At 36.8% G+C, this 12,272-nt stretch overlaps 1 protein-coding gene across 3 annotated transcripts in view; it reads right to left on the reverse strand.

Annotated features, from left to right (window-relative positions):
* Positions 1-2,558: 2,558 nt before the first annotated feature.
* Positions 2,559-12,272, reverse strand: part of ERO1A (endoplasmic reticulum oxidoreductase 1 alpha) — a 43,251-nt gene continuing 33,537 nt past the window's right edge. For 2 of the 3 annotated variants that reach the window (XM_055088432.1, XM_007119222.4), the window contains 4 exons: positions 11,962-12,031; positions 7,593-7,679; positions 7,376-7,509; positions 2,559-5,700 (listed from right to left, as the gene is read on the reverse strand). In XM_055088432.1, coding sequence (XP_054944407.1) covers positions 5,640-5,700; positions 7,376-7,509; positions 7,593-7,679; positions 11,962-12,031 — 352 coding nt within the window. In that variant the 3' untranslated portion in view covers positions 2,559-5,639. Of the gene's footprint in view, positions 5,701-7,375; positions 7,510-7,592; positions 7,680-7,825; positions 7,910-11,961; positions 12,032-12,272 lie in introns of those variants that run through there. The other variant, XR_008618664.1, reaches the window with a different exon arrangement.

Raw genomic sequence — 12,272 nt, forward strand, 5'->3', positions numbered from 1 at the left:
TTCTGCTGAAAGATCAGCTGTTAACCTTATGGGGTTTCCCTTGTATGTTATTTGTTGTTTTTTCCCTTGCAGCTTTTAATGTTTTTTCTTTGTGTTTAATTTTTGATAGTTTGATTAATATGTGTCTTGGCGTGTTTCTCCTTGGATTTATCCTGTATGGGACTCTCTGTGTTTCCTGGACTTGATTGACTATTTACTTTTGCCATATTAGGGAAGTTTTCAACTATAATCTCTTCAGTATTTTCTCAGTCCCTTTCTTTTTTTCTTCTTCTTCTGGGACCCCTATAATTCGAATGTTGGTGCATTTAATATTATCCCAGAGGTCTCTAAGACTGTCCTCAGTTCTTTTCATTCTTTTTTCTTTATTCTGCGCTGCAGTAGTTATTCCCACTGTTTTATCTTCCAGGTCACTTATCCGTTCTTCTGCCTCAGTTATTCTGCTGTTGATCCCTTATAGAGAATTTTTAATTTCATTTATTGTGTTGTTCATCACTGTTTGTTTGCTCTTTAGTTCTTCTAGGTCGTTGTTAAACGTTTCTTGTATTTTGTCCATTCTATTTCCAACATTTTGGATCATCTTTACTATCATTGCTCTGAACTATTTTTCAGGTAGACTGCCTATTTCCTCTTCTTTGGTCTGGTGGGTTTTTACCTTGCTCCTTCATCTGCTGTGTGTTTCTTTGTCTTCTCATTTTTCTTAACTTACTGTATTTGGTGTTTCCTTTTCACAGGCTGCAGGTTCAGAGTTGCTGTTGTTTTTGGTGTCTGCCCCCAGTGCCTAAGGTTGGTTCAGTGGGTTGTGTAGGCTTCCTGATGGAAGGGAGTAGTGCCTGTGTTCTGGTGGATGAGGCTGGATTTTGTCTTTCTGGTGGGCCGGACCACGTCCAGTGGTGTGGTTTGGGGTGTCTGTGACCTTATTATGATTTTAGGCAGCCTCTCTGCTAATGGGTGGAGTTTTGTTCCTGTCTTGCTAGTTGTTTGGCAGAGGGTGTCCACCACTGTAGCTTGCTGGTCGTTGAGTGGAGCTGGGTCTTAGCGTTGAGATGGAGATCTCTGGGAGAGTTTTTGCCGTTTGATATTACATGGAGCCGGGAGGTCTCTGGTGGACCAATGTCCTGAACTCGGCTCTCCCTCCTCAGAGGCTCAGGCCTGACACCTGGCCAGAGCACCAAGACCCTGTCATTCCCATGACTCAGAAGAAAAGGAAGAAAAAAAGAAATAAGTAAAATAAAATAAAGCTATTAAAATAAAAAATAAATATTAAAAATAAAATAAATTTAAAAGTAGTCAAAAAAAGAGGAAAAAAGAAAAGAGAGAAAGAAAGAAGAGAGCAACCAAACCAAAAAACAATTCCAGCAGTGATAACAAGCGCTAAAAAGTATACTAAAAAAAAAAAAAAGGACAGACAGAACCCTAGGACAAATGGTAAAAGTAAAGCTATACAGACAAAATCACACAAAGAAACATACAGACTCACAAAAAGAGAAAAAGGAAAAATATATATATATCTATATATTTTTTTAAAAGGACGGGGAAGTTGTCCCTGGATCACGGAACCCTGGCAGTGGCGGGCTGCACAGGCTCCCGGGAGGGGACGTGTGGATAGTACCTGTGCTTGCACACAGGCTTCTTGGTGGCGGCAGCAGCAGCCTTAGAGTCTCATGCCCATGTCTGGTGTCCGCGCTGATAGCCGCGGCTCGCACCTGTCTCTGGAGATCCTTTAGGCGGCGCTCTGAATCCCCTTTCCTCGCGCACCCGGAAACAATGGTCTCTTGCCTCTTCGGCAGCTTCACACTTTTCCTGGACTGCCTCCCGGCTAGCTGTGGTGCACTAACCCCTTCAGGCTGTGTTCACGCAGCCAACCCCAGTCCTCTCCCTGGGATCTGACCTCCGAAGCCCGAGCCTCAGCTCCCAGCCCCCGCCCACCCCGGCGGGTGAGCAGACAAGCCTCTCGGGCAGGTGAGTGCTGGTCGGCACCGATCCTCTGTGCGGGAATCACTCCGCTTTTCCCTCCGCACCCCTGTTGCTGCGCCCTCCTCCGTGGCTCCAAAGTCCCCCCCATGCCCTCTCCCCCTGTCTCCGCCCACGAAGTGGCTTCCTAGTGTGTGGAAACCTTTCCTCCTTCACAGCTCCCTCCCAGAGGGGCAGGCCCCATCCCTATTCTTTTGTCTCTGTTTTTTCTTTTTTCTTTTGCCCTACCCAGGTACGTGGGGAGTTTCTTGCCTTTTGGGAGGTCTGAGGTCTTCTGCCAGCATTCAGTAAGTGTTCTATAGGAGCAGTTCCACATGTAGTTGTATTTCTGATGTATTTGTGGGGAGGAAGGTGATCTCCACATCTCACTCCTCCACCATCTTGAAGGTCTCTCTCCCCCTTAGATTCTTAAACAGGTAAAAATTAATCTAGCCCATAATTCTGGGCAGCTCTTCTTTGATTATTCAAGAAATTCTTCATTGATGTTTTTCCCTGAAAGAAGAGTTCTTACCATTTTTTCCATAATAGGCCCCTTACATAACTTGCCAAAACCACACAAAATTTTGAATACAGTTTGAGAAGTTTTATTGACCCCCCCCCTAAAATCCACAAATCATTGGGCATCTACTAACTCTTACTGTAAAGAATATTTGGAGTGAAGGTATGACCATTAACATAATGAAGTTGTCACTTTGAAAGCAATTTATTCAGCAAACATTTATTAAGTGTTCATATGCCAAAAACTATGCTATGGAGATGCAGAAATGGATCAAGTTCCTTTTCCTGCCCTTAAGGAGCTCACATTCTAGTAAAGGAGACTTTAAAAAACAAAAACAATACAGTACAATAAGTGACACAATAGAGGTAGGTTGTAATTACAGTGATGACACAAAAGAGGAAGTTCGATGATCCTCCTTGGATGGAACAAGGGCAGTTTCACAGAGGTGTTGCTTTATGCTGGGCCTGCAAGGATACACAGAAATTTTCCAGGTGGGGAAGGATGGCTAGGGCACTTGATAGAAAGAGAATAGCAGGTACCAAGGTGTGGAGGCCTGACTATGCTGCATCTGAAGAACTGTGTGTTTTTTAGGAGAACATGGGGTCGGGGGAGCAGAAAGACCCATATCAGCGAAGCTTGTACACCAAGGAAAGGGGTTTGACTTCCTCCTAAAGCCTCATGAAATCGCTGAGGTGTGTTAAGCAAGGAGTAACGTTGTTAGAGTGCTTCTAGAAAGCCCACTTGGGTAGCATTGTGGGGGGAAAGAAAGGAGAAAGGACACAGGCTTGGGACAAGGAGAAAGGTTCATATTTAGGGAAGAGCAGTGAAAATGGAAAGACAGTGATATATCAGAAACATGGAGATAAAATCCTTAGAGATTAGACATCGGCTGGAAAGGGGAGAAGTGGAGGAGAGAAGTGAGCCTAGAGAATTTAGATGATGATGGTTCTAAAATTAACCAAAGGAAGAAACACAGGCATAAGAGTGGGTTTGGGGGAGAATAACTTTTTAAGACACATACAGGTGTCTATGGGACGACCAATTGAAGATGTGTAGAAGGCAGGTGGACTGAGAAGTCTGGGGTAAAGATACCCCAGTATCTTTACTGGGTTACCCCAGTAACCCAGGGGAAAAAAGCTTTTTAAAGAAGGGGCTATCAACAGTGTCAACCGCAGAAAAAAAGGTCAAGTAAGAAATGGCTTGTGAACGAAACCATGGATTTAGAATTGGGATTTTAGACTTCAAAGGACAATATTGTTAAGAACTACTGAGCCAAAAGCCAAATTTCAGTTAAGGAGCAAGTGGAGGGTGACAAAGTGAAGATAGGAATATTCTTTCAAAAAGATTACCTGTTTAAGAAAAAAAAAAAAAAAAAAGGGCAGGGACATAAGATGAGAGTTAGAGAGGTATACAGGCGAAATAACCATTTAAACCCATCTACCATATTTTCAGAGTACTACAAATGTCCTTATAGTTTTATATTTGGCGCTCACTTCATAGTCCTTTGAGTCTCCAAGAATAATGACTTTATAGTAGGATAGTATCTTTCTTCTCCTGCCCTAGTCAAACGAGGCGGAAAAGGAAAAGAGGACACATATTGTGAAACTTAGTTCTGTGATTATTAATTTAAATATACTGACTACATTTTCATACATTCATTCGACGAATATTTACTGGACACCTACTATGTGTTTGACACTGTACCAGGCCTTACGGACATAGAGAAGAAAATGTATACAGTAGTATAAAGTGGCATTTCTAAGCCATTTTATAAATAAACCCTGCTTTATTAATAATGTTACATCTCAACATGATATACCTGCTAAAACATACAGAGAGGGCCCATAACTTTGAGGTATACAGTTTCTTTTTTCCCTACAATTACCATGTGATATAAATTCCTAAACCCCTTTATATATTTTTATCACTGAAGGTCTTTCCTTAATGAAAACCACTAAAAATTACAGTTTAGTTTTCGGGAGAAAAAAGAAATGAACATCATGTACAAAACCCAAAAATTATATGCCTTATGATTATACAGATCGAGCATTAAAAGGGTAACAAAACTCGAAAAGAATTTTAGATTGGAACTCAAAATGATTCCTGATTCTAAGGCTTATAGTATTATATAGTTCCAGATTTTTTTTCCTGAAAAAAATCATTAAAAAATTATTCACGCTGAAGTGTTCATGGTTCAAAGGGCACAATGCCTGTAACTGACTTTCAAATGATTGAGGAAAATAGTATACGTGTGTATGCATACAGAGAGAGCATGAGAGATAAAGCAAGTATGAACAATTAAGGAATCTGGTAAAAGAGTTCTTTGTACTATCCTGGAAACATTTCTGTAATTTGAAATTTATAAAAATAAAAAGTTTCCCCAAAATTTTATTCAGCATTAGGGAAAGTATTATGAGAATAAATATATAAATCTATTCAACTTTTCACACTGTTTAGAAATCCCCTATGCCTTTGAGTTATCATTGTATCTTTCTACACACCAAAATAAGCCAAGCAAAATAGCAATATAATTCTAAAACTGATTTGTTTCATACCAATGTATTGTAGGGCTGCCAGATAAAACACAGGACTCCCAGTTAAATTTGAATTTTAAAGGAGGAATAATTTTTTGGTATAAGTTTGTCCCAAATATTGCATGGAACATACTTGTATTAAAGAACTATTTGTTGTTTATCTGAAATTCAAGTTTAACTAGGCATTCTGTATTTTTATTTACTAAATCTGGTCACCCTAAATGTTGAAAAATTTTAGGCTGTTAATAATGGGTCATCATGAGCCTGCTTAGCATTTTCCTATAAATGCTTGTCACATTGGCCATAGTTTTATTTATATTACATCTTCTTACACAAAATTATTAAAACATCATTTACTTAGGGTTACCATATATGAATTTGATAATCCTGATTTTACTTAATATTAAACTTTAAAAGTTGTACCACATTATCAAAGTTTTACTCACAATAATATTATACATAGACTTAACACAATTTTAAAAATTGTTTACTTAAAACAATATAATTCCCTTTTACAAAAGCAGCTTTATATAAAATGTTTGGCTTAAGACTGTCATTGCTATTAATGCCTTTGAACGAAATTCCATTCTTTGGCCTCCGTTGTCCAAAAACAGGCACATTTCAACTTGTTTTCTTTAATGAATATTTTGTAACAAGTTCCTGAAGTTTTCTAATTCTTTCACACTTGTTGAAATTCTGTAACCAAAAAAGATTTCACTTAGAAACTATTTTAGATAACTTTTCTCTATAAGTTATTCACTTTCCATTTTCAGAACACAGAAAAAAATTTAAGTAATTTATTTCAGCAAATGTAAAGGTGCATAAACCATTTAATCTATTTTGATGCACTTCAGTTCTTTTTTTTTTTAACATCTTTATTGGAGTATAATTGCTTTACAATGGTGTGTTAGTTTCTGCTTTATAACAAAGTGAATCAGCTATACATATACATATATGCCCATCTCTTCTCCCTCTTGCATCTCCCCACTCTCCCTACCCCACCCCTCTAGGTGATCACAAAGCACCGAGCTGATCTCCCTGTGCTATGTGGCTGCTTCCCACTAGCTATCTATTTTACATTTGGTGATGCACTTCAGTTCTTAATTTGACATGTCAAAACTAAGATAATATTGCCCAGAAATTAGTTATTTTTAATTATTCATAACAGTATTAAAGTTTCAAAATGCAAAATTATAAACTATTTAAGTATTAAAATATGAGGATATTTTAAGAATTCAGAAGTATATTCATATGCTTAGTATTTAAAGACATAGGTATAAAGTATATAAGCAGTAAAATATGTATTTTAAATATGCATAAGTATATGAACACTTAAACTAATCAATATACCATATTTAGTAAATATACAAAGAATCAAAGCGTTTGGACTATAAAGAGTGAGAACAGTAATTGTGTGATCAAATTGTTTTCACTAACTTTTTTTTTTTTTTTTTTGTGGTACGCGGGCCTCTCACTGTTGTGGCCTCTCCCGTTGCGGAGCACAGGCTCCGGACGCGCAGGCTCAGCGGCCATGGCTCACGGGCCCAGCCGCTCCGCGGCATGTGGGATCTTCCCGGACCGGGGCATGAACCCGTGTCCCCTGCATCGGCAGGCGGATTCTCAACCACTGCGCCACCAGGGAAGCCCTTTCACTAACTTTTATAAAAAAGTAAAGTTTGTTATTTTAAGTGTACTTTAGCTCTGTTCTCCACCATGAAAAAAGTTACAAAGTACTCAAATATAACTGTCAAGCTTCTGTATACTAGAGAATGAATTGTGAAGGTCAATTACATCAAATCCAAAATATCAGTCATAATTTTTTTAAGTGAAGTAATGTAGTCCTTAGAAAATGTTATTTTAATAAATCTCTGCATTCTTTAGATATAATAGGCTAGAAGAAATGTATCTATACTTAAATTTTATAATGTAAGTTCCTTATTTCAAGCTTATTTTCTAATCATTTTGATGCAAATTATTTTTAAAAGAACTATTAAGCTTTCTACACAATGGTGAACTCACATGGAAATTTTATGTGTACACCTACATTACACAACATGATTTTTCCAGGACCTTCCAAAAAACATCTGGGCAGCACAAATACTTTTAAATAATTAGAAAAAATATACACTTTCAGCAAGATGAATATTGAAGTCCACTCAGTGAATTAATCATGATTATAAAAGTCAACAGATGAAAATAAAGAATATTATTTAATGATTGTGTGTATCTACAAAGTTATTTCATAAGATCACAGAATTCTGTAGTGAGATAATTTCACTAAAAAGGGTATTTCTTACCCAGTTTTATCTGAAAGTATACATGTTTCATTAGACTTACTTGGCTAGCAGAAACAATTTTGGTAGAAACTAACCTTCCAAATGCATTAAATAATGATACTATTTCTTGTCTGGTTAGATGGAATTCATAACTGGGCCCACTTTCTGGCATATTTGCAATAAGTTTCTCAGAAAACAAGATCTTCAGAGCAGTACCCAAACCCTGAGTCTATAATAAAAACAAGAAAAAAAGAAAAATCAGAAAATTCTTTGTGCAAAGAATGAAAATAGGATTGAGCTTGATATGCTTACCTGAAGCTTTCCCCACAGTCGACATTTCAAACAACCAACACAATCCATGATTCTTGAAATATTTCTAAAATGCAGTCGAAAGTCCTCCTAAAAATAATTTAAAATTTTATTAAAATATAGTATATAGTCAAATACTAAGTATTTCTGAGTGCCTTCTATGTGCCTCACAGTATGCAAGGCACTAGAGGGCACCAGAGTGGGGAACAGAACTGAAGTCAACATCCACGGAGTACCTCCTACACACCGGAATCTTTACATGTACAATTTCATTTCATCTTCACCACAAATCCAAAAGTAGATATCATTATAGTCTACACCTAATGAATTAAAAAAACAAGGTTCAGAGAGGTTACGTAACTTGCCTAAATTCCCATATCTAGTAAACAGCAAATCTAGACCCCAGCCTGCCTGCCTCCAAAACTAGACTATTTATATATATATACAAAGGTAACTGAGTTGAGATGTTCTGTTGTATGTGATTATTAACCATATGCCAATATCAGGGGAGGGGGACGGGGGTCGTATGACATCATTTACCAAAAAAAGAAAGAGGAAAAAAACAAAGGAGGATGAAGAACCTAGGGGTAAGACGGGAATAAAGACACAGACCTACTAGAGAATGGACTTGAGGATATGGGGAGGGGGAAGGGTAGGCTGTGACAGAGTGAGAGAGTGGCATGGACATATATACACTACCAAACGTGAAATGGATAGTCGGTGGGAAGCAGCCACATGGCACAGGGAGATCAGCTCTGTGCTTTGTGACCACCTAGAAGGGTGGGATAGGGAGGGTGGGAGGGAGGGAGACGCAAGAGGGAAGAGATATGGAAGCATGTGTATATGTATACTGATTCACTTTGTTATGGAGCAGAAACTAACACGCCATTGTGGGGCAATTATACACCAATAAAGATGTTTAAAAAAAAAAAAACAAACAAAGGAGGGAGGGAGGAATAAAAACCTTTGGTTTCATAATAGTTAAACTAAAACCCTTCTCTCTGGTATTAATTAGGTAAATCAACCAGACCTTTGATTATTATTGACATTATTATCACACAAAAATATATAGAATATAGTGAAATCCATGTACCCTCCACCAAGTTTCAGAAAGAAACCATTACAATGAAGCCTCCTATGTATCCCTTCAAAGTCCCATATCCCACCTTCTGTAACTATTCTGAATTTGGTGTTTATCATTCCTTTTTCATCTTTATACTTTTAATATATATATATATATATATATATATATATATATATATATATCCATGAACACTAGGGTATTATATTGTTGATTAAAGAGCAACATGCATTAAACTCATCCAAAAGTAGTACATGTCTTTAAGGAATAAAGAAGAAAGAAGGGAAGCCAAGAACATATCCTTCTTTTACTACAGTGGAAATTATTAATTAATCCTCCAAGTGACTCCCTGTCCGAATTTATAGTGGAATCCCAAGCTTACGGTACTCGAAACAGGAAATTTGACATACAGTTCAGATGGAACATTCATTATACCAAATGGCCTATAACTTTGGAAGCATATAATGTTTTATTTGTTTTTCTTATGTGATAAACCACACACTGGGCTCAGTCAGAAGAGAACAAGACCAAAGATCTAAAAATGGGAATAAATCAGCAGACTGGAACCTGCTATTCAAAGCAGACCTCAATTCATACTCTGGGGACAGTCTTTCCCCATGTGCTTCATTCAGCCTGAGACTTTGAAACTGCCATTACATGTATTAATAAAAGATTTACAATAGGATCCCAGATCTTAAATCTTATTGATTTAATACAAAGCCCAAATAATTAATATTAAATGTCACCATATGTTAGCAATATTCTATATCTTGTGTTTCTGTACCTTTTGGACTGAGTTCAGTAGGAGGTCATTCTAATTTTAAACATACTTAGAAAAAATATTTACCCAGCAATATTTCCCTAAGTAGATTTTTGGTGATTTGAGGTTTCCTTTAAACTTGTGTTTCAACCTTGAATTAAAGGAAATTCACACTTTTAACATTAATAACAGAGCACTAAAATTAAAGTAGATGTTCTCATCCAATGAGAGGCTGACCTCTGGAGGATTTAATAGTTGGTATAAGAGTCTACAAAATCCCTGTGTAGACAAGCATTTGTTTATAGACAGAACAAATAGCTCACATGTATGCACTATAAATTTCCAAATGGATATAAATTTTATGATTAATAAAACACAACTTTTACTTTAAAAGTATTACTAAATGCATAGTGGATTTTTGGCAGTTATATTTTCACAATCAATAGATGCTAAAAACACTACTGTCATGGGGAGAAGCCTTAAAAGTTCTTGACTTAGACTCGTAAAGGTTGGAAGCCTCTATTCGAAATGATTGTGCTTCCTTTTGTACACATTGTCTAACCTTGGTATTTGAATCTATGTTCACTAATTCAAACACTTGAATATGGCAGCTCTTGAGTAAATCCCTATGTGGCACGTACAGAGAATAAACGTGGTTGCTTACAAGAGCCAAAATAACATCGCAAATTTAAAACCAAGCACAAATGCTTAAATGTACTTAATATGCTAGAACCAAATTAATAAGCTTGAAATTTACTAGATCAGAACAAGGAGAAAATCCTTGTGACTTCCACAAATGACAATCAATGTCCAATAACCTGAGTATATTCTAAAGTTAACCCAGATTAGAAAAATGTATGATCCTTAAAATAACCAGAACCTAAATCATTTACAAATTCTCCTTGTTAATTTACACAGTTTTGGAGTCAATACTTAAAATTATAGTCAGTGGGTAGAATAATCAAACATTCTGTGGTTAAACATTGTGATCTATATTCAATGAAACCAATTGACCAAAAAACAATTCTCACCCAATTCTCAGATGTTTTATAAGCCTTCAGGTGAGATCCTATTCTACTGTGAATTGAACACTAAACAATTCTTTCATACAAGTCCTCTCTTTCTAACCATACACTGACAGAGTATAAAGGAGACAAGATGAGATTTTCAAATGAACTTATATGACTGTTCAAATCCATGATATTCACCATAAACTGCTATTTTTTAAAAAAGTAAATATCTGATATCAACAAGTTTCCTTGGTGTTTTACTCCTTTCTTGTAAAAGGACTCAGAAAAATTATCTGTTAAATTTCACAGGATATGAAAGCTGAGTGTTTCAGAGTTTCGATAAAATGAAAACGATGTGAGAAATATTTCTAATCTGCACAATATAAAATGAGTAGATGCCAAAACACTCTCCATAAACCAGCAAGTATATTAAAAATAAGAAAGATATCAAAAATAGTATGGAAAAAAGTCTTATTACAGCATCTTCCCCCTCAATTCTAAGTTCCTGGAAACTGTTTGGGAGGTTATATAAGCACTGAGATACATATTTCTAGCAAGAATGCTTTAAGTAGGAGGTAGATGGGAGGTCAAAAATAACTATTACCTAACAGCAAAAAAATGGATTGCAAAAAGTATTTTGTTTGCAAGCTGCAAAAAGATCAGGTTCTTTCATTATCGAAAGAGACAAAGAATTAGAAACAAAGGAAGATTGTTTGTTATGACTATTCTGATGAAATCAGATCCAGCCCAGTCCGACTGAGGGCCACCTGCTTTACCTACCTATAGCTTTATAACTGAGAACAGTAATATAATTTTACTTAAGTCCTCAAAAAGACTTAGAAATCCCCTGAGGGTAGAAGCATCTCTCCCTTTAGTGACAAAAATCATGCTCTACATCCAGTGAGCGTTTAATAAATCTTCCCAGTGAGGTATTTTATTTGCAGTATTTTGAGGCAAATATGCACAAAGATGGTCTTGCCTGGGGTCATACCTCTATTAAGAGGTAAGGCAAAGACCAGAGCCCATTTTGTGTGATCTCAGGTCTTCTGTTCTTCCCAGAACTGCATCCTGGTGTAACTAAATTTCTTTAACTCCCAGTGAATGAGATGAATTGACAAAACAATACTGTAAAACCTCTCCACCTAAAGAGCATCCTGTAATTTAGCCAAAACTATTTTTAGAATTCTCTCCAGCAAAAGACAGACTAATTCTGCCCCTTGTGCTCTAGATCCCTTTCCTTTCATTCATAAGTTCTATTTACTACATGAGAGCATAAATGTGAAATGAAAGCCTTCTGGAAAGAGTACATATTTCTGTTGTTATTTTGAAAACAACACAAACTAGATCTTAAATTGGACCTGCTTTTGGACTTCCTTTTTTCTTGAGGAAAAGAAAGATTATGACTCTGACTTTTCTTCTAATTTCAGGATGTATATCAAGATTTATTGTTAAGAATAAAAACACGGCCTTTATTCATACCTGTATGAGTTTGTATTTAAAAATTAAGTATAAAATTATTACCTTTAGTTTGTTTGCTTCTTTTTTGTCCCCAGCAAAATATGAATTCTCATCAAAATGCAAAGGAAATGACCTACATTAAAAAAAAAACATAAATAAAATAAATTCTCTGCATAGAAGAGAAAATATTTTCATGTATTATAAAACATTAAAAGTCCTGCTGAGGGCTTCCCTGGTGGCGCAGTGGTTGGGAGTCTGCCTGCCGATGCAGGGGACGCGGGTTCGTGCCCGGTCCGGGAAGATCCCACATGCCGCGGAGCGGCTGGGCCCGTGAGCCATGGCCGCTGAGCCTGCGCGTCCGGAGCCTGTGCTCC

The sequence above is a fragment of the Physeter macrocephalus genome, chromosome 11 (genome assembly GCF_002837175.3).
Source record: "Physeter macrocephalus isolate SW-GA chromosome 11, ASM283717v5, whole genome shotgun sequence".
Taxonomy (NCBI): domain Eukaryota; kingdom Metazoa; phylum Chordata; class Mammalia; order Artiodactyla; family Physeteridae; genus Physeter; species Physeter macrocephalus.